Source organism: Podarcis filfolensis (genome assembly GCF_964270895.1).
Source record: "Podarcis filfolensis genome assembly, chromosome: 5".
In the NCBI taxonomy this organism is placed as follows: Eukaryota; Metazoa; Chordata; class Lepidosauria; order Squamata; family Lacertidae; genus Podarcis; species Podarcis filfolensis.
In genome coordinates, this window is record NC_139608.1 from 20870935 (window position 1) to 20896962 (window position 26028).

General features: G+C 42.2%; 1 protein-coding gene across 18 annotated transcripts in view; it reads left to right on the forward strand.

Moving 5' to 3' along the window:
• Window positions 1-26028, forward strand: part of VEPH1 (ventricular zone expressed PH domain containing 1) — a 154004-nt gene that overhangs the window by 101879 nt on the left and 26097 nt on the right. For 14 of the 18 annotated variants that reach the window (XM_083613214.1, XM_083613211.1, XM_083613212.1 and 11 more), the window contains 2 exons: window positions 14325-14464; window positions 18264-18398. In XM_083613214.1, coding sequence (XP_083469340.1) covers window positions 14325-14464; window positions 18264-18398 — 275 coding nt within the window. Of the gene's footprint in view, window positions 1-14324; window positions 14478-18263; window positions 18399-19658; window positions 19884-26028 lie in introns of those variants that run through there. The other 4 variants (XR_014547960.1, XR_014547961.1, XM_083613204.1 and 1 more) reach the window with 3 other exon arrangements.

A 26028-nucleotide genomic window follows, 5' to 3' on the forward strand; every position in this document is an offset into this window, starting at 1 on the left:
CTGCTTTACATCTTGCTTAATTCCATCCAAGATCACTTATTTAATATTTATATATGAAATAGCTTCTAGATCCAATGCACCAACAACCACAATATTTCATCTTTCTTCCTTACTTTCCAAAAATTACCATCTTTTCCACCTGTTTCTCTTTTAATTTAAAAACAAAACAAGGAGGGGTAGTTTTCATCAGCTTATATTTCTCCAGATGTCTTGCGATCTTCCTTCTTATCTGCGTTTCAGGAATTTTGCTTACTACAAAGCTAGGCTTACTGGTTTATAATTTCCTGGAGGACCAGTTCGTTTATTAAATCTAGTTGGACTTTGTTGGCTGGGATTTCCAGCCGGTTCTATTTCTGTATATATCTAGTAGAACAGGATATTTTTCTTTTTCCTGTTTGATCTTACAGAAATTGATTACTTTGACATATTTTGAGATCATTCTCAGGTTGCCTGCACACATGAGATCAATGCAGTCAATATTGTGACCTTATGATCAACAGCATGTAAGACAGGAAACAAGTGGGAAATGTATTGCTAAAATCACAGCTAATTTTAAGCAGTGGCCTTAGATGTCCACCTATTATCTGATTGACATTAGCCTGTTTTTATGGACTTTACAGATAAAAGGTTCTGTCCTAAGAGCCTTCTATTGAGCTAGTATGATAGCAAAGATAGCTTCATTCAGACATTTGGTTCTGACCACATGAAGGATCCTGTGATAACATACAGGTCTAGCCTCATCCTCTTGACAACAACACAACTGCCAGCCAGGCCACAGGCTGACACATGAATTGTGTTAGCCTGAATGCGTGCTTCTGTGCATGTAGGGTTTCAAACATGTAAATAAGAGCCCTAGTCAAACAGGGTTCCTGACTGTGTCAGAAACCCTATTCTCATGCAAGACTATTATTGCATTGGCCGGCATATTTGTGATTGTCATGAGAGCTAGCCCCACACATTCCAAAAAGATGTTTCATTTGTTTGGTACCCACAGATACTGATTGCCTGAATAGGGCTCTGGGGACTTTCCTTGGAGCTGGTTCCCACTTCCAGCTGACACTTGAAGATAAGAATGAAAACTTTTAGAAAGCCCTACAACTGAAGTGACCAGCTGAAATGAAATTCCCATCAGTGTCCATGATAGCTCGCATTCCGTCGCATAAATCATCATATTGAATGAATGAATGAATAAGTTTATTACGGTCATAGACCAGAAGAAAAAAAACATAAAAACAACAGTAGTTTACAAAACAATACACATATGCACTCACACCCACACACGCGCACATATATACTCATATATGCACTACAATATATGTGTAGACTAAAAGAAAAAAAAAAAAAAAAAAAAAAAAAGGGGGGGGGGGCTTGTCCAAGGGTCAGATCTTTTACTTTTTTACAACTAATGCCCTCCGCTTGATCGCGGCCGCAGAAAACTTGGCCACTTTCAGTGTTACTTCTGGGTTTTTATCTCCTAGTAGGATTTTCAGCCGCTGAGATTCAGATCGACCTGGAAATTTCTGAACGATAGGAGAGATAAACAGTGACCTGATATCCCCGTAGAGGTCGCAGTGTAACAACACATGTGAAGCCGTTTCCACCTCCTTCAGACCACATGGGCAAACTCGTTCGGCATAGGGTGTGCCCTCGTATCTGCCCTTTAGTAAGGCAGATGGCAGTACATCAAATCTGGTAAGGGTAAACGCCCGCCTATATTTTGCGATTTGTAGATCCAGCAAATATGGGGTTAAATTAAACCCTTTCCCATAATCTTGGATAGCTGGGTATTTATCTATCTTGCTCATATGGTCCTGAAGCTCTACATCTCCTATTCGCTGGCTCACCATCATTTTAGCCTTTTCAAAACCTGCGGCTATAAGTTCTTGTAGGGAAAGCCCCAGGCCCTTCAATTTTTCATAAAGCGACAATCTCCATTTAGACTGAAACGGGTCTAATAAGGTCAATGGAGCCACTCCCACTGGGAAAAATATAAGTTTTAGCCAGAAGTGAATCTTCAGGATCCATATCCTGGCATTAATAGGGAGTTGACCTACCTCCAGCCTAATGGCAGTGTTGGAGACACAGGTAGGTAACCCTAGTAGGGAGCGGTAAAATTTAGTTTGTACAGATTCCAGGGACTTGAGTTTTTGGCAGTTAAATATCTGGGTGCCATACATCAGTTGTGGAAGTATTTTTGCAACAAAGACCTGGGAGGCAGCAGGAACATATTGACCTCCTTTTCTGTAAAAGAATCTTATGATAGCTCTAAAAGATCTTTGCGCATTTGCAATGGAATTCTTAATCTGATGGCACCAAGATCCTTTCTCATCAAAAATTATTCCAAGATATCTAAAAGACGTTACTTGCTCAATAGATTGGTTATTAATTTTCCATTTATGTCGGAGTTTTCTCTTGGAGAACACCATAATTTTTGATTTAGTGTAATTTATTATTAGGTGTTCAGCTTCGCAATACTCTGTAAGAGCTCGTAAAAGTTTTCTTAGACCCACACAGGAGAAGGAAATAAGTGCCGCATCATCTGCGTACAAAAGGACTGGGATTGGTATATTGTTTAGGTTTGGGGAATGAGTACTTGCTTCCTCCATCTTTCCGACTAAGGAGTTTATATAGAAGTTGAATAGAATAGGGGCAAGAACACAGCCTTGCTTGACACCATGGAAACTTTGGATTTCCTTTGATAGGTTCCCATAGCGGTCGCATCTAACACGGATCCGAGTATTTTCATGTAGTCTACGGATAAGAAGCAAAAGACGTCTATCGATGTTTGTGGCATTTAATTTTTCCCAAAGTCTATGCCGGGGTATCGAATCGAAAGCTGATTTGAAATCTATAAAGGCTACATAGAGAGAGCCTCCTTTCTTTGAGGTGTATTTCTCCACTAGATGTTGCAATACCAGTCCTTGGTCTAGAGTTGATCTATGTGCCCTGAAACCAGCCTGGGCTTCCTTTAGGATGTGCTCCTGTTCCAGCCAGTCCGCAAACTTTTCACGTAAGTGAGTTGCATAAAGTTTGCTAATGATGCTTAAGAGACTGATTGGTCTGTAATTGGCTGGATCAAGTTTACAGCCTTTCTTGAATATGGGAACGATGATTGCCAGTCCCCAGTCCTCTGGTATTATTGCTGTTTGATCTATGCTGGTGAAAAGGGTGGCAAGGACTGGGGCCCACCAGTCAATATTGGCTTTGAGAAGCTCAGGAGAGATATTATCTGCTCCCGGGGCTTTTCTATGTTTGAGTGCCTGAATAAGCCTCCTAATCTCCACAACCGACACCGGAGGCCACTCATCACCTGCCGCACACTGTATTAGTGGCTGTGTCAAAGGCAGAGCTGAATATAAAGATTGAAAAAATGCCTCCCAAGTCCCTGCAGGTATAGTATACTCCACTTCTGAGGAAGTAGATCGCACTCCATTTGCTACCAGTCTCCAGAAGGTGGCCGAATCTCTCTCTCTGGATGCATCTATTAGGCATTTCCATTCTCTTTTCTGTGCCAGGAGTTTTTTGTTTTTGATCAAAATTTTATAGTTTCGTTTATCTTCAAACCAGCCCGTGGGGAGTTGGGGTAAATTGGCAGATCTATAATTCTTGTATTTTTTCAGTAAGTTTAGCTTCATGTCCTGACATTCTTGATCAAACCAGGGTTTGGAGTTTTTATATGCTGAAGATTGCCTACTTGGCCTGTTCCTTTTTTCCTTCAGGGAATCTTGAAGGAGTGAAATTAACTCCTGAAATAAATTTATCTTTAGTTCATGGCTAGAGGAAGTTATAAGGTTTTCTCTCTTAGTGAGGAATTCCTTTGAGCATAGCCTACTTGAAATTTCCTTATGCAGTTCATCTGTCCATCTGATACGCGAATATCTGAGCTCCAGAGCTGTAGGGCTCGAATGCTCGATTTTCTCAGCGCAGGATAAATCCTTTCCCGCAGCTACGAGTGCACTTAATGGCAGATGGTCACTGTCTAAGCGCTCCTCCACTTTACATTCCAGAACTCTGTTTTGAAAATCATACGACACGATTATATAGTCAATTGTGGAGGCGCCATTGTTAGATATAAATGTGAATTCTCCGACCTTCTCCCCCTCTGTACGGCCATTTAGTATAACCAAGTCCAACTTGTTGACCAAGTGTAGTAGGCATAAGCCGGCATAATTGCAGCCTTTATCCTTTGAGACTCTAGCTGGTATTGGGTGGGTTTCCTCTATAATGGGGACTGTTTCGCGGAAATGGGCATACAAAGCCTCATCAGATTGTCCAGTTCTGGCATTTAGGTCGCCTGCCACCACTACAGAGGCATCAGGAAATTGATTTGATAGTTTGTCAAGATACTGTTCTAACTGAGCCCAAGTGTTTCTTATCAATCTTTTCTCTCTTTGTGGGGGTAGGTATACGTTAATCAGCAGCAAGCTGTGGGTTCTCCACTGTACATGCACAGCTGTGGCCAGATGGTCTAGTGGGTCTAGTTCTTTAAATATGGCCCTTAGCCTTGTTGAAATTAGGGTAACTAACCCACCTTTAACTCGCCCCCCTCTAGTACTTAAAAGACCTGGGAGGGAGAACGCAGAAAAACCATTTAGCTCCACTTCACTTGTGCTCCAGGTCTCCTGGAGGAACACAATGTCATGTCTCTGGATATATTTAGCAAAGGATTGGTCAGAAACCCTCTTTTGCCAACCTGCAATATTCCAAGTTAGCAAGGCAAGGTTGCACGCTGTCTTGCCAAACATTGATCTTAGTCAATTTGCCTTTAAAAGATTTTTTGGGCCTATCTTTTTATCTGTTAGTTGGATTTCATTCATTTTGGCAGTGTCCATAGATGTATTGTCGCCCAGGTACTCAATGGAATCAATTGAAGGGTGCAGCGTGCTAACATTAGTGATCAGTACTCCTTTTTTTGGCGAATCTACCTTGAGGTGTTCTATTTGACTGGTACCAAGTTCATCCTCATCCAGGTATCTCATGCTGGTCCAGGAGCGCGTTGTGGTTGTCATAGGGATGGTTTCCTTCTTAGATGGTAGATTGTTGCTGTCCCTTACGCACTGTGTTAGATCTGTTGCTGTCAGGTTTATCTCTGCAGCTGCAGAGGTATTATAAAGGTAGTCTTTCATGGTTGCCATAAGGATGGTTTCCTTCTTAGATGGTAGTTTGTCCCTTGCGCACTGTGTTAGATCTGTTGTTAACAGGTTTATCTCTGCAGATGCAGAGGTATTATAAGAGTAATCTTTCATGGGGTCTGTCTTGGCTTTTTCAGAGAGGTTCTCTTTCTTTAATTGATCCGTTGCCGGTTCTTTCTCTCTTACTTTTTCCTGAGCATTCATCTCTGTTAGCTTATTTCTAAGGGTCTCCAATCTTCTCAAGATCTCAGATTGGGCAGGGAAAGGCAACAATCCAAACTGATTTATTAATGCCTTTTCTTCTGGATAGAAGTTATCCGTCCCCTCATTAGGCAGTCTCATCTCCTGTCTTAGTTTCAAGGACCCTTGCTCAGTATGTTCCAGTTTGTCTTTTGAGTGTCCTCTCTCCACCTTTGGTTTACAAGAAAATCTTATCTCAGCTGTCGTAAACTCATCAGGAAACAATTTCAAACATGTGCTGTTTTCAAAGAATCTTGTTACCGTTATCCTTTTCTTTAACAGCAGATGTCTTGATCTATATATATATTTAGCCAAGTTTTGATCTTTGAAGGAGGCAATCACTCGCAGAGAGTATCCATTGTAGAATATAAAATCTACTGAGGTAATGTCCTTTAATTTTATTTTCCCTGGCAGCATGTCATCTAAAGTATTCACAAAATGCACCGAGCGTTCTTCCTGTGTAAGGAAGCCCTTTGGCTTCGGGTAGTTAAGAAATGCTAACTTCCTATCTGCCAACATCAGTTTCCATCCTTTATCCTGGGGCAAGTCTTGCCCTGCTACTGGCTCAACTTGAGATCTGCCATAATCAATGGTATGGGGTGAGTCTTCTTTAATATTTGTGGATCCTTGGGGTTTCAGCATAGAGCACCCGGGTTGTGATTCCGTTTCCTCACTTGTTTTGTTAGGCAGCGATGATGTTTCTTTCAAAGACTTCAGCTGGATCTTTTTTCCTGAATCCACACTATTGTTCTCTCTGCTACCATGTATAGCAGGTTTGTTAGAGTTTGTTTTTGATTTTGTTGGGATCAGCTTATATAGTCTTTTCCAGCATACTTTACATGCACGTCGGTTTATAACAGATTTCCTTGCAATTTTTATATTCTTACTTTTCTTTTTAGTTTCAGCTTTCTTCTTATGGGATCTCTTACTGGTGCCTCGCTTCTTTTGATTTACTTCGGTAGGAAATTCAGTTTTAGGGACAGGTACATACAACCCTATGTCCTTTCCTTGGTGTAAATGATTTTCCGCTGCTGATCCTTGTGTGCACTTGCTGGTTGCTGGTTGCTTTGTATATTCTGGCTCTTGAAGGGTGGTTGGTGGATCGGCACCATGAAATTCTGAGCCTTTAGCTTGAAGGGGATAATTTTCCACTAATGTCAGGAGCAGCCCATTTGTTATTGTTAAGTATTTTTTCATAGCTGCCAGATCCAGATTTATAGAGAGCAGCCAGTCCTGAGGATAGCAGTCATTGTTTTCCGTCTGGGAGCCCATAGATGAAGTCTGGGATTTCTGGGAGTTTCGGGATTCTTCCTGTAGTTCTGAAGATAATATCTCAGCCAAGACTATTTCATGGGCCAGGCTCATTGTGTTTCTATTTTGGTTGTTATTCTCCGTGTCCTGTATTCCTCTAGAGGAGGTTGAGTGATCTTGAGCAGCAGAGGGAAAAAGAAGAGCCTCATCCTGCTTCGACTCAACCATCTCAGCCATCTTTTGCCCATTTCCATTTCCATTCTCATTGTCCCTTGTATGTAAAAAGTATTGCGTGATTTTACTCTGTTTCTCATAACACTCCTGGAACAATGGGCTTGTCACTATCCCCAGGTCCCTACATTTCTTTCTAGTAAGTACCATTTGTAAATCTTTGTTACCAATCAGGGTTATTCTTCCTATTTCAAAAACTATGTCTCTTAGGAAGTCGGAAGCTCCACCCAGCTATAGGCTAAGGTCCAAATTGAGACAAGATTTGGGATAGCTGTTTATAATTTGTAATTTGATAGCTTGTAGTTCAGGGCATAACACGAAGTTGGCAATAGATCAGCCGTCACCCGTTTTCCTTATTGTCGGTCAGACTTGAGGAGCGTAGCAGCGCGGGGAGCAAACCCTCCGGACATCAAGATAACAAGGCATGAAACGTTAACTAAGAAAAACAAAGGCAGTGGTGAGGTGATAAGGCAGCCAATAAATCATTAAAACTATAAAATTAGAGTCCAGGAAGGATAAAAAACTACTTAAAATCTTAATTGAAAGCAGGCGAACCTGACTGTGCTGCTATCTCCGTCGCCATCTTCCCTGCCTCCATCATCATATTATATTTCAATGCTGCATAGTTTTCATAAGTAGTTTTGATGAGTTATTGTGCATTTTATGTTAGATTGGGGGAAAGCAAATTGGTACGACAGTTGTAAAGTTTTGTCTTAAGCTCTGCATTGGCTTTCCCCCCTTGCTTTTATTATTTTCCGTAGGATATAAACTTAAACAGCAAATATTTGATGGAGTGTATGACAGAATTCCCCTTGATAACTAGGGCAAGACTGCCCTTGGTCTGAATTTGGTTGGTGTTATGTTTTATGCTGTGCTGTGAGATAATTAGTACCATATGATGGGATAGATGGGAAAGATCACTGCTCCCCTGCAGTGCTTGCTTCTGGAACCTTTTGATAAATTTAAGCATGGCATGAGCCAAAGCATGATTGAGAACACATGGGCTTCTGCTAGCTCAATGCAACCACAAACTTGCAGAGACGCAGAGCAGCATTTCTGAAAATCAGTTGTGTTTTCACTATGCCAAAAATAAAAAATTAGCTGGCCTCTTATTATTTAAATCTGATGTTAAGCTACAGACCCAAAAGTACTGTTCCCATACTGTGAAAAGTTCACATGCCAATACTCAAACCGGTTCTTCTATGTAGGCTGCCTTTACCAATTGCACTTTAGTACCCGTGGCAGCACAGCCAGTATTATAAGAGGGGCACTAATTTGCTGCTCAGAAATAGAATTAAGGACCTTCTCCCATTTTCATGACTAGGAGGGGGGCATTATTTAGCCAGATGTCACAGCTCTGCATGGCCTTACCTTTTCCAATGGGTGCGGATAGCAGCTTCAGTGGATAATTTTCAGAGGGCGAGGAAGTGCAATGTGGGGAAGAGTTAAACCTTCTTCCCCTGATGCCACAGTCCTGACCGGGGCTCTTCTCAATAGCTGCTTTCTGTAAAAGAAATATAGGTTGATAATTCCTATCATGGAACTCCCACATCACCTAACATGTTTGCTTTAATTGCTAGGGAAATCTTACTTCAGAGCTAGAAACTCCTTGGGAAGGCAGCAGAGGTTCTGTTTCTGTGAGGTGGTTTGGAATGGATCAGAAGTGGAGTGGGTGTGGGTGGGTGGGTGTGTAGTAAACACTGCTGTAAGCAGTTTCCCCATCAGCTGAATCTTTATGCCGCTGCCAAACAGGCACCGTAAGTTGCTTGCTGTTGGCCATTTTGATTAAACTTTAAGCTACTGTGAAATGAACTAAAGGGCTGGTTTCAGCATTACACTTTACACCTATTACTGCCTTTTTCCTGTGATATACTCTGAATCCTGAAGTATATCTGCATATTCTTGTTTGGACTGTTCATATGGACACATAGAGAGAATAAATCCTCATGATCATACATGTCCCAGGTGATTATTTTCATGTTTTATGAATTTATTCCTTTATGTGGAAATTTCCGTCTTGCCCTTCAAGAAGCTATGGACATTTTTCTCTGCAAGTTTTGCCTTCTCAGGCAGTTACACTCGGATGGACATTGGCTTCTTGCACTACTGATTACCACCTAGATTAGCATTCTTCTTCTTCTTCTTCTTCTTCTTCTTCTTCTTCTTCTTCTGCTGCTGCTGCTTCTTTCCAGTGCATTTTGGGTTGTTATGCAGTGTTTTAAAGCTGTTCTAAAGACTGGTGTTATGCTCCTGAAAATTGTGGATTTAGAATGAATCAGTTTGCCATGTGCACAGAAACTCTTCAGTACAGTGGTACCTTGGTTCTTGAACTGAATCCATTCCGGGAGTCCGTTCGACTCCTGAAACCGTTGGAAAACCAAGGCGCGGCTTCTGATTGGCTGCAGAAGCTTCCTGCACTCAATTGGAAGCCGTGTCAGATGTTCAGCTTCTGGAAAACGTTTGCAAACCGGAACACTTACTTCTGGGTTTGCAGTGTTCTGGAGCCAATTTGTTCAACAACTAAGCTGTTCGAGAACCAAGGTACCACCGTATGCCCAAACATGTGAGTGGGCTTTGACCAGCAAGCAAGGCAGTGAGCTGAAAGCTCTTTTTGTGCCAGGAAACCCCAAGTGGACCCGGTGTGAAAAGGGCTTTTAAGGGCTGCCCACCTTGCCTGGGACTAGGCTTGTACAATTTCAACCAGCGTATGGTTGAAAATGCACAAGTCAAATAAGGGATTGCAGTAGCTGTATTGCACCTTTATTTCTCCAAGAAGATGAATGCAGATGAAATGAGGGCCCTCTTCCCATCCTAGCAGGGACACATCTAAGCCTTAACAATGGTAGTGGCACATCAAACTGTTGGACCATTCCCTGGCCTCTGATTACGAGTCTTCCATCATAAAGAAGGGCCAAGGCAACTTAGATCTGATGCAGGAGAAGTGGATAGCTAAATGCCAGCAATGACATAAGGAGCAAGCAGCAGTCTGAGCAAGGGGAAATATCCACACTTCATCCAGGCTGTTACTTTAAATTCATCCATGCAGCCATTTTCCTGTAGCTTTAGAGCTCTGCCTTTTCTCTTTTGTCTTTCATGGAATGCATTTTCTAACCTTCCTTTGTTAACCTGCAAAGGTCAAATGTGTTCACAATAACCGAATAATCGACTTGCGTACTGCCACAAGGAAAACACAGAAAGGGATACTATGTAAGGTCACCATATGTTGTTGATTTAAAGAAATTCCCCATATTTCAGAGCGTGATGGATCTCTTTTATTGTGCAGAGATTTCCTACTGCTTAGGGTATGGCTTGTGATAAATGCTTATCGCAATGCCTGCGGCTTTTATTATTTATTACGTTCCACCTATTTCCAAAGGTAGTTTCCATACTGTATATCAGTAATCTGTAATAATAGCCAATATCATGTTTACAAGTGTCTGTGTGTCTGCCTCCTCCCCTTGTATGGCTTTGCCAGCATGGGAGGTTTGGAGATCCCCACAATTCCCTTTTCTTCAGCAATTTTGTATCACCAGCAATCTTGCCTACCTCAGTGCTTACCCCAAACTCTGGATCATTAACAAACAAGTGAAAAAGCACAGGTCCCAAATACGCTAATCTCAGTTCTATTTGCGTACAGCTACTGTTCTCTTCCCACTGTTTGTTGATCATTTTGCTGGGACGAGATTAAATTCATTGTTGTTGTTTAGTCTTTTAGTCGTGTCCGACTCTTCGTGACCCCATGGACCAGAGCACGCCAGGCTCTGGTTAAATTCATACAGCCCGATAAAAAGGTTGTTGTTGTTTAGTCATTTAGTCGTGTCCGACTTTTCGTGACCCCATGGACCAGAACACGCCAGGCACTCCTGTCTTCCACTGCCTCCCGCAGTTTGGTCAAATAAAATAAAAAGGTACATAACAGTTAAGGACATTAAGGCCGTATGCCTACCATACGTTTAAAGCACACAGCTTCCCCTGGAGAATTCTATGAACTGTCGTTTATGCCTGACAGAGCTATAATTCCCAGCACCTTATAGTTCCCACAGCTTATGTCATGTATATGGCCTTCAATTCTTGCCCACTTCAGAAAGCATATTTTGGTCATTCGGAGCCTTTGGTGAAGAGGCATAGTATAATCACTAGCATTTACAGATGGCAGCCATCTTCCTCAATGCCTAATTTAGCTTGGGACATTCATAAAGACGAGTCAGCAGAGATGTTGCTCAAAGAAAGTGAAAGCTGATGAATATGAATGGATGAAATAGTTCTCATCCAGCCTCATTGTTATGGGCTTCAACACCAGTAAGTCCCAGCTAGCGTTGTCAGTGGACCATGATGATGGAAACCCAGCCAGATGGGCGGGGTGTAAATAATAAATTAATATATATTTTTTTAAAAAGCTGTTGTTCAACATCTGGAGGACCTCAGTTTCCCCATTAGAACAGTATTAGACTGTTGTTAAAAGAAGACAAGATTTTGGGATTCACTGGAGCCTTCAAAAATATAAAGAATTAAATGGTCATTTAATCTGCACTGATCCTATCTATCTATCCATCTATCATCTATCTAACTATCATCTATCTATCTATCTATCTATCTATCTATCATCTATCTATCTATCTATCTATCTAATTTTACTTTATTCCCTTACTTTTTCTAGCCATATATGCAGCTCCATCTTGAATAGATTGTTGACTTTACTGCTTCAAAACAGCATCAAATGAAGTTTAATACAAGCTATGGTTGGCATCTCCTGTCTAACTTTTAAGTGGTAGAGGAAAGTCTGGAAAACTATTACATTTTGTGGGCCTTAATCATATACATATTTGGTTATCTTGCGGGTAGCTGTTCCTATTTGAGCTTCTTAAGTCTCAAAGTCACTGATAGAAATAATAGAATCCAGAGTGGAGAAAGCATTACAGAATAATCGAGAACGGCTTTGGACCTTATGGAATGTCAGGGGAACAGGAAAGACAACTTTCCCAAGAGTCTAGAAAATGTTCTACTTCAGACAATATAGAGAATTCCAGGAATTCCAGGGGGGAAAGGAAAAAAGGATGAATTTTATCCGTCCTCTCCCATTCAGCAGTGTCCAAAGTTGCTCAGACTTGATACGTTTTGGGGGGTCAAACTGGTATATGTGATTTTAAACATCTCATTAGGAAGCTATCATTTTTTTAAAAAAACAACAACAATAACAATAGTAGGTGAGGCGCAATTTTCATCAGGACCACAATATGCAGAAAGGGGAGACTTAACCCTTTCACAACCCACCATGGTCCCAACAAAAATCACTCTCACCAGTCACCACACTGCTATCACAGACCCTGGTGTGTGTGTGTGTGCTCCCATTGGCACCAGTGGGAGCATTTTCTCTGGGACTAATGCCATTTTTGAGGGATGGTTTTCAGCGGTAGTAAGGCTGCGGCAAAAAGCATTAAACCTCAGCTTCCTGTGTGCTTAGGTCATTGTAATCTACCCACTATTTAAAATGCTAAAAAAATACAAACTGATGGTCTTTCTCCACAGATTTCATGCTAAACACATTGTGGCTCAGTTTTTCTAGCACACTATCTTCTACTATTTATTGGTGGGGTGGTCTGCTCCAGAGTCAGGAATGGGGAACGGACAGACAGGACTGAACAAAGGGATAGCTCTACCCAATCTACTGTAATTTAACATGGTGTCTGAACACAGCCACACAGACCCATGTGGATCTCCCTTTGATACTGTGGTGAGGATGAGTTCGTCCTTGCATTATTTATTTTTATTTTGGAAGAAAATTACTTCTGAATATAGTAGATGTGAGTTAAAAGATAGCTATAAGAGACTGCCAAATGTATGTTTCATTTGTGTGTTTGTTTTTTAAATGAAATGAAATTCGCAGATTCTGGCTTGTGGTTTCTGATTTGTTTCATGTGAATGAACGTTGTGTTTGGGCTAGTGCCACGAAATAGATGCCACATAAATACGTTTCTTCTGTGTCTCACTGTGGTTCTGTTCAAGGACAAAATGGAAGATTCTTCTTCAATTAACAATTACTAAAAATAAAAAAGACCACGATGACAGCTGCATGTTTTAAAGTAAAGCTACAAATTATGTTTAAACTGGAGGATGTGTTTTAGGCCTCAAAGAGCCTATTAGTTAACATAAATTAAGAAGCTTTTTAATCATGGAACCCACTGATTAAACAATAACCAACAGTGAACAGTGGTTAACCAAGTATGCTTTAGTAAGCAAGATTGTGAATGCAAACTGAATATTTATTATTTATTATTTATTTATTTAAGAAAGCATCAGGTGGTAAAGAGTCACACTTGTCGAAGAAGCGAGTGTGTTGTGTACAACTCATTTGAATGTTAAGGGGTCTAGGCATATAAATATAAGGCATGAGATAAACAAAAAAACAGATCTATACTGTAATTTACAGTATAGACAGTACAGTCTATTTACAGTATAGTACTGTACAGTAATTTACAGTATAGTATAGTATAGTACAGTAGTACCTCGGGTTACAGATGCTTCAGGTTACATACTCTTCAGGTGACAGACTCCTCTAACCCAGAAAGAGTACCTCGGGTTAAGAACTTTGCTTCAGGATGAGAACAGAAATCGCGTGGCGGTGGCGCAGCAGCAGCGAGAGGCCCCATTAGCTAAGGTGGTGCTTCAGGTTAAGAACAGTTTCAGGTTAAGAACAGACCTCCGGAACAAATTAAGTACTTAACCCAAGGTACCACTGTATTTAAAATATGCCTACCATTGGACTTAATACTCGTTGCAGCAACAGAAGATAAAAGAATCTGGCAGTCTCCTCCTCCTATTGTAGTATCATTGCCAGGCAATTGTTCAGGTCTTCAGTACTGCCAATGTGATGGTTTGCCCCCTAAGACGTTCTGCAAACACTATTCTGAGGAGACAGCTGAGCATACGTTGGCTTGTCCATTTGGGCCAAAGTGACAGCACACTGAGAGATCTATCTGTTTCTTCATGACCTCAGAAATTTAGATGCACTTAAGAAAACGCAGACAGAGAGAGAAACTGCTGGTGTTTATTATGAAGTGAAAAGACTTTTTAGCTTGTATGCAACCATGAAGTGGTACGTCCAAACAGTGGTTTGCATCCAGAGTTCCGTGTAGACAGGAACATGGCCGCCTTATTTATTATCCATAAGACGGACTTGTCCTTGGCTGTATGGTCATCTTCTAACATGCAAATGAAATTTCATAGTAAAGAATGAAAAATATGTGTGTGCAGGGCTCAGAATCACATCCATAATGTTTGTTATGGATTTGTTAAGTTTGTTGGCGGATGTTACCTTACCACACCCCTCCGTAGGGATGAATTTTATAACATGCCATAACACCACAGTACTAGGTATCAGCGAAGAGTGCAAGCCTTAAGTGTAAAATAATCATGCTTAGGTTTCCATTAAATAATAACAGCTGATGCTAATGACATGTATTTCCTCCCCAGATACCGTCAGAAGTTGTGTAGCAAAGTTGTTCTTCAGCTGTCCCCTGAAAGGACATTACTGCCTGTACAGTAAATCCAGTTTTACTCTCATCAGTCAACAGCCTCAGCTTTGGATCCACATCATGTTTCTCTTTCAACAGGTGTGTGCAATATGTACGTATCAACAGTGGCACTTTTATCATTTAAAGGTTCCCCCCACCCCACCCCCAATTAAAGTCTAAATTATTATCTCTTTGGAGATGCTGTTGACCCTTATCACTGTTGTTGTGAGGTGAGTATTATTATTCTGGGTTTGCATTTACTGGGGCCCTGATACTAACCGGGGTCATTGCTAACTATGCTTTCCTTGTAAGGCAGAATTTGGAAAGGGCTTGCAAATTGGGGTTTTGCAAGGAACTTTGGTCCTTGTATTAACCACAGTTGGCATTGGTCTAGCATGAAACCATTAATACCAACAGGGCAATGGATGCGGAATTGCACCACAAATGGGGGCAGGTTATTGATTTGCAATCTACATTTTTCAGGGAACCAGTGTTATGTCTACCTCAGACTTCCAGGATTGTCATTATTGTGATTTTCCGTCTGCTAATAATGCTGTTTAACATGCCTTTAGCTTTAACTGTACTGTATGCTGCTTCTGGTGGTTTGGGTTTTTATTTTATTTTAATTATTTCGCAACATTTTACTCGATTTTGCAATCATGCTGGAAAAGGATAAAGACCGACTAAATTGCTTTTGCATGCAAGTTGTAATAATATGGAAAATGTGGCCCATTTCAAACAATGTTAATGTTCTTGACGGATTTTCTTTTTACCATGTGATGATTCCAGCTCTCATATTTTGACTCCTATCTACACAATAGTCTAAATACAGTATGAATAACAGGCAGTGCAAATGAAAAGCAAAACACAGCTCAGTATCAGTATCCCATTCCCACTGAAGGGAAAGGCAGTGTGCAGGAAGAGAGCCGGTCTGCGCATTAGTCCAGGAATCCCAACCCAATTTCAGTGCTGTCAAATTTCATTTTATTCTTACATATCCTAATTCAGAGACAAATAATCAAGACACAAAGGCACCAGAGGAAGGAGGCGTTGTCCTCCCCCGCCCCCCACAACACCCCACAACACAACGAAATTGCATTTCGTCAATTTATAATGTGGTGATATACATACCCACTCTGATGCAAGGTCTGTTAAGTTCAATAGTACTTAATCCCCAGCAAGGGAAATATGTAAACTCCACTGAACCCATTGGGACTTACTTCTGAGTACAGGATTGTGCCGTAAATGTTCAATATAGCAAAGAGAATATCGTACAATCTTGCTTTGAATCTCTTCCACTCACCCATACGAACAAATTTATTTGCCTCTCTGCCACTGAAATTGGACCCCTATAAAGATGTCTTCTCTGACATGGGGCTGTCCTCACACAATAATGACCGCTCCCCACCTCAAATGGGGGGTCGCTTTTTGTGGGGTCGTGTGCAGCCCCTCAATCCTACACGATCCCCGGCAGTTCAGCCCGTCTTCGCCTCCCCAAGCTGGATACCTGGAGCCCAACCAATCCCAGTTGGGGGGTGTTGCCAGGGGAGTTGACCAGGTAGGGTTAGGACTGCCCTGCACACACAATAGAGGGTGGAACTTACCTGGGAGTCCTCAGTCGGCTCCAGAGCTTCTCCCACCCTGCCCTCCCTCAGTTTACGCCTTCCTTTTGCAGGGTAACCTCTTCTTTACAGGTATGCAGGCGCTGCTACAGTCATTGATGGAAGGAATTTCCCTGCATTGGCAGGTTTTGCCTTTCCCGTAGCAAAACATCACAACAAAGGCAGTTTCAGGCCTTGGGTGGAATCCTTTAGTCTATCTTCCCTAAATGGGGGGGGGCATGAAGCGATGACCCACGCCCCCCTTGCGGCGGCGATCCCAGGGTTCCCCGTTAAAGGAGTTGCGTGGAAGGGAGTCACTGGCCATACGCCGTTAGGTTGTCAGTGCTCTCCCCTGAGTTGCGGCGAAATGGGAGGTGGGCTCTCTGCTTATCCACAGTCTGGATAACTCTGCTATTCCCCAGATCCCCGGACGGGGACTGGGAGGGATAAACGGCCAATGCCTAAGCCAAGGTCTCCCTACATCTGAAAGTTTAATAAAGTTGTGGCCAGTTTAATCCCATAACAGGTTGTCATGAGTCATTAGTCCTCCCAGGGGTCGCCTGGGGTCGGGAGGTCTCTGCCTGGCCACGCAAAGTTATAGCTGGCATTTATTTACGTTGTGCAGTGTTTAATAACATGACCTGTTCACCAGGTATTTGAATCTAGAAAGCATGGGGCACAGAAACGGAAAGCTTCTTTTCCTCTTGGAAGCTCTTCACAGCCTTCTCCTTCCTCCTTAATTACCCCTGCCCGTCACTACTGTTGACACTCCTGTCAATCACAAATTGACACTCCTGCCATTCACAAATCCTGCTATTGAGCTGTGGCACAACTATTATGCTTGGCCAAAGCTGAAGAAACAGGACTAGCAGAAATCCCAAGAGCACCAATCAGCAGGTAGCTTAAAACCCATTGGAACATTTCCATTTGCATTTATGTACTATGGCAATGATTCAGCGAAACTTTCAAGTCGCACGCTTCCTTTGAGTGTCTCATCTATTTACAGTTAACCGGAGGCTAAAAACTGGATGTTTATTTAGATAATTGTGTGCACTCTGTCAAAGGTCCCACAGAAGCAGTCTCTGAGACATCAGAAAATATATTTCTTGCCCCAGGCGGATTTTAGAAGCCAAGGGTAGGAGAAACTTGTGGTATCGGTGTTAAGGATATGGAACTACATCAGTAGAGAAACTGAAGTAAGGGCTGAAGCATCTGAGTGAATCTGAACAGAATAGAGAATTAATTGAATCAAATAAAGGAAATAAAGAATATTAAAAGGAAGTGTATATTGGAGGAGCTAATGGGGAAAGAATGTTGAATGGGGGGGGGATGCAAGGAGCAAAGACACCATTGATGAATGAAGCTACTATACTCCAGCAAGTTCACTGAAGAATAAGGTTAAAACCTGGTCTTGGGGAAAATAAGGTGAAATAGTTAAATACAGATGAAAATCAGCACTGAGGAAAACATGATAACAGGTGGGAGTAAGCCATGTATTAACAATACAGTGGTACCTTGGGTTACATACACTTCAGGTTACATACGCTTCAGGTTACAGACTCTGCTAACCCAGAAATATTACCTCAGTTAAGAACTTTGCTTCAGGATGAGAACAGAAATTGTGCTCCAGCGGCATGGTGGCAGCAGGAGGCCCCATTAGCTAAACTGGTGCTTCAGGTTAAGAACAGTTTCAGGTTAAGAATGGACCTCCGGAATGAATTAAGTACTTAACCCGAGGTACCACTGTATTGAATTTAGAAGATTGAAGGTAAACACAGTGGAAAAGAAAACATTTTTTTATAAAATTTTGGGTTAATAATTGTACTGCAGTCGCTGTGCCACATTGGTTTCCCTTTATTCTGTAACTTCCTGGGAGTTATAATTTTTATCTTTTTTAAAATGACAGGGCATAACAGTATCACCCTGTTGCTTTCAGTTACAGTCTGGTTTCAGATTCAGGTTTTATGTACTGTATAGTGTAGGTCGCTTGAATCAATTATAATGTGTTGGGGACGGGGTTGCCATGCCTGCCTGTACCTCAGCTTCCTTAGCCTAAGCCTCAGAAAGACATGAGAAGGGGAAAAGTTTAAATTATCCATTGTCCCATTGCTCTATCCCCGATATGAAAATTATTAGGATTGTTTCTTTTGCTATCAACTCTGAGAGTTTTGGGAAGTCACCAAATAATTAACTGGGTTGCATGTCAGAACTTTTCTAACCTGTGTTTTGTATTAATTGTCAGATTGTGGGGGGAAACACTGTCCATGACGCTTTCTTCTTTCAATATTGCCCAGCAGAGTTTGTTCCCAGAAGCTTTGTCCATGCAAAATAATTCTGTACAAGCCTTGAAAGCGTTGTGGGAGAAAACCCAGCTGAAGGGAACACACAGCTTTGAAACTGCAATGGTTCAGTCTACATTTCCACACCAAAAGGTATTTCCTCTTTCCTCCCCACCCCCAGTGAGCATTCATGAGGGTATGATGTACACATTACTATATGATAGATCAGTGCAGCAGCCACCAAATCTGGACAGAGAGATCAAATCAATGCTGCTCCTCAGGATCATAGTGAAATTTTAGTGGACCATTGGCTGTGGAGTTTATATGCGAATGCTAGAAGCCTCTGAGACAAGATGGGCTTCTTGAAGCACTGAATTCAAGTACTCCGAAGCTGAAAATTCATGGTTGTAAATAAGAGTGTGGATATAATCAAAACTGAGGAAATCAACTGAGGGGAGAATCAATTGGATGCTGTTATCCCTAGATATGAACTCCCTTGAAAGGACAGAGAAGTACTGGGAGTGGTGTAGCTCCACATGTTAAGAGGGTATAAAATGCAGATAAAGTAGAAAACTTGAAGGGACATAGCATACATTTCGTTTCACATGTTCGCAAATATAAAACTGGGAACAGAAAGGTGTTACTTTTAACAGCACCACATAGGAGAGGGCACAGTCTCTTTCTCTGCTTCATGGGTAGCTAATCTTGCATGTGGACTTGTTTTTTTTTGTTGTTGTTTTTTTGTCATTTAGTGCAAATGTATTATTCCCCTCAACCTCCTAGACACACCGTTATTTTGATCACCTTTTGGAGACTGAAAAGGAGGGGAAGCATATGGGTTTGTCCAGAATGATAAAGGCTATCCTTTTGTGAAGTACACTTGTCTTGGTCATTTGTCTGACTAACCTAATGAACTATTGCAAATATGTACTTTTATATAGACACATATATGTGAACTTGCATGCAGAGCTTGTCTCTGATGGGATGCGTCCGGGGAGACGGGGGCATTTGGCAGGCCCCCAGCTGGCTCTAGCCACCGGCCAGCAGCCGGGCAAACTCCGGTTCCCAGAACAGCATCAATCAGCGACTTGAGCCTCCAAAACGTTCAGAAGCTAAGCACGCTCTTACCAGCAGAGTGAATAAATCTTCACAACGGAAGTGGTGGACAGAGACATGTATAAGCATTATTTACAGGTGTTTATTCAGGAACAAAGGAAAATACATGTCTGCTTCCCTTCGTGTCCAAGCAAAAAAAAAAAAAAAGCAATATAGCAAAAGCAATATACAAAATGGAAGTTCCCAGCAAGCCTGTGCTGGAAGTAAACAGGCATGTGACACACAGCAGTCATGCCTGTTCCTTTTACGGTAGGACGGAACTATATCCTAACAGTCTCCTTTTTAATTTTTGCACAGTCTCTTGTTTTTAAATGCTGTTCAGAGGTAAGTTGCCTTTGATCATTTGGCCTTCATGGGTAAAACCAATCCATAGGCCCATCCTCATGACTGGGGCATAGTGGCAGAGGACATTAGGACATAAGAAGAGCCTCCTGGATCAGGCCAGTGGCCCATCTGTTCCAGCATCCTGTTCTCACCAAGATGCCTATGGGAAGCCTGCAAACAGAATCTGAGCTCAGAACTATACTGCCTCTGACAGTGGAGATGGAACATAGTCATATCTTCTATGAATTCATCCAAGTTGGTGGCCCTCGCTATTTTTGGCAGGAGCGAATCCCATAGTTTTACTGTTTGAAGAAACATGTTCTTTGGTCTACTCTGAATCTTCCAGCGTTCAGCTTAATTTGATATCTCCAAGTTCTCAAGGACTGCCTCTCCCCATGTGAACCATGTGACCATCATATGAAGCCCTTCTTCCTGTGCTCCCTCCACACGAGGTCCAGGGGGTGGCAACACAAGAACAGGCCTTTTATGCTGTGGCTCCCCATTTGTGAAATGCTCTCCCCGGAGAGGCTCGCCTGGCGCCTTCATTACATATCTTTAGGCGCCAGGCAAAGTGTTCCTCTATAACCAGCCTTTAGCTAGTTAAACCTTCTATGACCTTTTAAATGTGGGAGGGTTTTTTGGTTCGTTTTGTTATATATTTTGTTTTCTCATTTTGTATTTATCTGTTGTGAACCACCCTGTTTTCTTCAGATGATGGGCAGTATACAAATTTGAATAATAATTCTATTAATAATAATAAAGTGGGGGGGGACTTTTCTCTGTCCACTATCCATGCCATGAATACTTTTATACACTTCTATCGTATTGCTTAAACCAAGTTTAATATGTTTCTGAACTTGTCATTGCTTGCATTGATGTCCTCTGTGCTGTTTTTTGAAAGGTCGTTGAGTTTTGTCCCTAATCCCTTGCACATGCAATTGATATCTGGATGGAAAATGAAAATGCTACTTGGCTTTTGCTCTTATTTACAAAAAGAGAGAGAATAGCTGCCTTTTGCAAATTCACATAATTGTGGGCTATGGCACTGACTCTGCAGGGGTAATGATTTGTGCATGCTCTGTCCTGTCAGCCTTTGCCCTTTAAAAATATCCCTGCTTCAAAGCAATTGCAATTTCAAAGATGGCAAAGAATTCTGTTTCGAAGCAAAGCAAAAGATTTCTGGTCAGAGCTATTAGCCTTTAACTGGGGTTCACGCAAGTGACCAGTATGGATTTTTTTAAAAATGTAATTGAAGTAAGTCTTAACTACCTACAATTTTCTTTTAAAAATAGAAAAACTGCACACAAACACACACACATATGCACAACCCTAACTTAAAATTGCATAATTGGAAATCAAGCAAGGAGAGATGCTTTTCTAAAACTCTCACTGACAGAAAAGATCCAAAAAACATGAAGACCAGAAAATAGCAACTTTTGTCTGAATGAGGCTAAACTGCTATAGGATTGACCATCACATTCAAAAATAATAATTTAAGTCCTCCCAATGTCCCCACAAATTGAACAAAAATGTTGTAAATAAAAAAATGTGTTTTTTTACAAACAAGAGACTCACTTTGCGTCCAGAGCTGCTTACTTACACAAAAACGCAGTGAAATAAAAAGCAAACAGCAAAACTTCTCAGGGAACAAGCATACTCCTAATGCCATGTTGGGACATTTTTGAAGCAATCCTCACTCCTCCAATCCCAACTTTCCAGCTGTGCTGGAAAGGCCTCATGACAAGAGATGGGAGTAGACGCATTCAATGTGGGACTGAATTTAAAGCAATCAGATCAAGTCACATGTTTTCTCTGCTTAGAAAAAGTTTGGGTGGGGTTTCCTTTGATGAGAAGTATAAAATAGGACAAAGAAATAATGTGTGGCTTTGAGTTTTTTTTGGGGGGGGGATAAAAAAACCCTTTGCATTCTTATTGAGAGGACTGGAGTATCTTTGGAAATCTCCGTGAAAGAGATTTTATTATATTTGCTTCTAAACATTTGACTGAGTTCCATGAGTTAGTAGTAGTAGTAGCTGCTGCTACCAGGCCTAAGACAAGGGTGTAGTATTTGTCATAGGATGTGGGTGGTGCTGTGGTCTAAACCACTGAGCCTCTTGGGCCTGCCAACCAGAAGGTCAGCGGTTCAAATCCGCATGACGGAGTGAGCTCCCGTTGCTCTGTCCCAGCTCCTGCCCACCTAGCTGTTCGAAAGCACACCAGTGCAAGTAGATAAATAGGTACCGCTGCGGCAGGAAGGTAAATGGTGTTTCCATGGGCTCTGGCTTCCATCACGGTGTCCCGTTTCAGTCTAGTCCTGCTGGCCACATGACCTGGAAAGCTGTCTGTGGACAAATGCCGGCTCCCTCGGCATAAAAGCGAGATGAGCGCCAGAACCCCGTAGTCACCTTTGGCAGGACTTAAGCATCCAGGGGTCCTTTACCTTTTTTTTTTTTTTTTACCTTTACTAGCCTACAAAGCCTTGAATGGCTTGGGACTCAAGTGTTTGCTTTCCCCAGTATCAACCATCTCAGGACCTACAATCAGCAGTGGAAGCTCTGTTGGTGGAGTGAGTGTTGCCTGGTTGGCACTGACCTATGGCAGAGCTTCCCCAGTGGCATTTCCCTGTTTGTGGAAATCATCCCTGGTGAGTTGTCTCCCCCCCCCCCCTCTTGATTATTAGCATCCAGGAGGAACTAAAAAACTTTCCTATTCACCCATACATTTAATGAGTAAATCTAGGAATCTGAAGGATGGTGTTCTCTGCAACCTTGCAAGTACTAGTTGTGAACCTGCTGCCATTTACATTTTTTTGAAATATGTTATTTCTTGTTTTCATTTTATTTTCCTACTTCGTTGTTTTCCATCCTGGGAAGGGTGGGACAGAAGTCTAATAAATAAAATAGTAGTAGTTTTATCATAATTTTAAAAATCTTTCCTGCCCTTTCTTCAAAAAGCATCCATTTCTACTCCACTCCTTCATTTTATGCTGCAAAGTAGGTTAGACTGAGAGATAATGAGCTGACCATGGTCACCCAGTAAACTTTATATCTGAGCAAAAATTTGACCAAGGATTGTCCTTTTCCTAGTTTAATATCATGCTAATATGCTAAGCCTTGTTTAGCATTCACCACCCTGGGTCTTAACCCAACAGGACATTGGGAAAGAAGCTTCTTCACTTTTTTCCTGCTGCTTTCAGCTCAAAATCACACACATCCCAGTGATGCTTTGATCTGCTAGATCTTCCCTTTAACTTTGGGTAAAGTATAGATAGCAAAACAGGATGGGGAGAGGGATTTGGAGCTGGAAAGTGACGAGTGGAAAGGTCTCACAGTCTTCCCTTCCTTACTCCCCGATCCACAGCCTACCCGAGCTCATTTTGGCTTTTAAACAATGCAGAAAGTTGAGGGTGGCACTCTGCGTAATGTGTAGTTTGAGCTTTAGAGACACAGCACTTGACTGAGGGAACCACCAAGAGAGAGGAAAGTGCTTAGGAAAGTGAAATCCTTCTTGGCCAGAATTCTAATACATCATGCAAAATTCCCCAAAGACGTTGAACACGCAGCAACAGCAAGTGCTATTGCTCTCAAATGTATTAGTTGCATAATCATATTACGAGCAGGACAAGGTCTCATAAGAAAGATGAACAAGCTTGTCCTGTTGCTCACATTCTGTAAAAAATATGTGCTGAGTCTCCTTATCACTACAGCCGTCTCGTTTTTGCAGAACTGGAGCATGCTAATCCCTCGTAGAAAACTTTGGAAGCTCCTTCTACCTCCTCTGTTTGCCAGCTGAGCTTCTGAAGGGTGGGCTTTGCGTCTTTTTTTAAAAAAAACAAAAACCTTCATGGCTATTTTCTCTTACTGGGAATTCCCTGATGCTGAGGAAGCAGGGGGAAGCCTATCACAAGCTGGCTATCGCTGAAAGTGGTTGCATACCTTCATCCTACGAAAGACGAGCCAAAACTAGAGCCAAAAGTTAGAGCCAAAGTAGAGCTGAAAGCAGAAAACTTGTCGGTTTCAATGCAGTTCAGCTTCAATTATGTACAAAGCTGGGGACACAGCGGATGTTTTAGAAAACAAACAGAGTGCTGGAAGGGAGTGCTGATCCTCACCTCCCATCTTGCCTCCTTCCAGTTGGAGTCATTTCCAGTAATTGTCAGAGTCCAGCAGTGAGACTATCAGGGCAGGACTTTGGGGCAGAATGACCAGGAGGATACTCCATCCTAATCAGGTTCATTGCTTTCACTGTGACTTACTTCCAAGTAAGGAAGTCTGGGATTGCAGCCTTAGTCCTGTTGATTTCTACAGTGTTCCACAGCATAGCTGTCAACTTTTCCCTTTCCTTGTAAGGAATCCTATTTGGAATACGGGAATTTCCCTTTTAAAAAAGGGAACAGTTGACAGCTGTGTTGCACAGGCTTAAGAGCCAGAGTATTGACTTAAATGTTTTGTGCTTTGTAGGGTAAATAACTAGGCCCAGAGAGTCTCAGGTGTGATGAGATGCAATTTTCATGTAAGCTCTCCGAGAGAACATCTGGACTACATCAAAGATTTTGCAAAGATTAGATCTGTACCTATGTGCTTCTGATATGAATCTGATCTCCCCCACTCCCTGTGGTTTGTGCAGCATTTGACATCAGTCTGCAGGGATGCATGAATATGTGCACTGCAGGTATGGAGACAATCATGCAGACAGTGAGGCATGTGCAGTCTGCATGCCACTGTTAATGCTGTCAGCATGAAGTTCTTCAGTCCCACATCATTCCTGCTTCTAGGGTTACCAATTTCTGCTGCTCCTCATAGTGCCGTAGAAACACACTGCTGTTTACGAAGGATATTGACAAGCTAGAACTTGTGCAGAGCAGGACGACAGAGGTGACGAAGGGTCTGGAAATCAAGCCTTTCCAGGAATGGTTGAGAGAGCAGAGTATGCTTAGCCTGGGGAAGAGAAGACTGAGAAGTGATATAATAGTCATCTTCAAACACCGGAAAGGCTGTTACATGGAAGACGGAGCAAGTTTGCTTCCTGTTGCTCCAGAGTGTAGCACCTAAACCAGTGGATTCAAATTACAGGAGGGGAAATTCTGAATATACATTAGGAAGAACTTTCTGGTGATAAGAGCTGTTTGACAGTGGATGTCAGGTGTGCATGCAGGAGCCAGGCCCTGTGACCAATAGGCATAGCTGTCAACGTTTCCCTTTTTTAAAGGGAAATTCCCTTATTCCGAATAGGATTCCTCGCAAGAAAAGGGAAAAGTTGATGGCTATGCCAATAGGACGTTGCAGAACTGGGGCCTTCCTAAGTTTTTTCTGAAGAGGCAAGGCGCGGCCTCATAGGTGAGGCTGATTGGTAACTCACAGCACCTGGTGGAAGAGCTGGGAAGGGATATAAGGTCAGCATTTCCCTTTGGCTCTTTGCCACAGCAACACACTCCCTGGCTTGCTGCGTTTGGCTTCTTGCTTCCTGATCCTTGAACCTCGGCTTCTTGACTCCCTGCTTCTTTATCCTTGGACCCTTGACTCCTTGCTTCTTGACCCTCGGACCCCTGACTTCGTGCCTCCTTGCTTCCTGACCCTCGGACTCTTGGCTTCCTGACTCCTGGCTTCTGGACCCCCGTTCCTGCTCCCACCCCGCCATCTTGCCCCCAGTCCTGACGTCCCCTGCCGGGACTTCGATCGCCCATGAACCGGACCGTGACAGTGGAAACCTCAGAAGATGATGGGCTCTCCTCCATTGGAGGTTTTTAAACAGAGGTTGGATGGCTGTATGTCAGGGATTCTTTAGCTGTGATTCCTGCATTTCAGGGGATTGAACTAGAATGACCTTTGGAACCCCTTCCAATTCTACAAGTCTATGATTCTATGGAATTAAGAAGACACCAAATACATCTTACCAGTCCATGTAGCCAGACTGGGAACTTGGACTTTCAACAAATTCCTCACCAAAGACTCCCAAGTACCATACTTTTCTGTCTATAAGACGCCCCCATGTATAAGATGCCCTCTATTTTTGCAGACTAATTTAAGAAAATGGGGGGATATGGCACAGAGTTACAACCCCCACTTTTTAGTATGATTTTAAAGGGAAAAGTACGGTAAGCTTAGTAGTCATGGGATCAAAACACATTGTCCTCTTACAGATCAGTAACTGTTTAAAGAACAAGACAGACAGAGAGCAGGTATCATTTGATATTTTTCGCAGAGGAGGAACCTGTAGGTGCACTCAAGAATTTCAGTTGAGACTGATGCTTTTAAACTTATTTTAACATCTTGGCTGTGATTCCTGGAAGACCTGCTCCCTGCCTTGCAGGCTTTTTTCCACCTGGGAGAAGGAGTTGAAAATA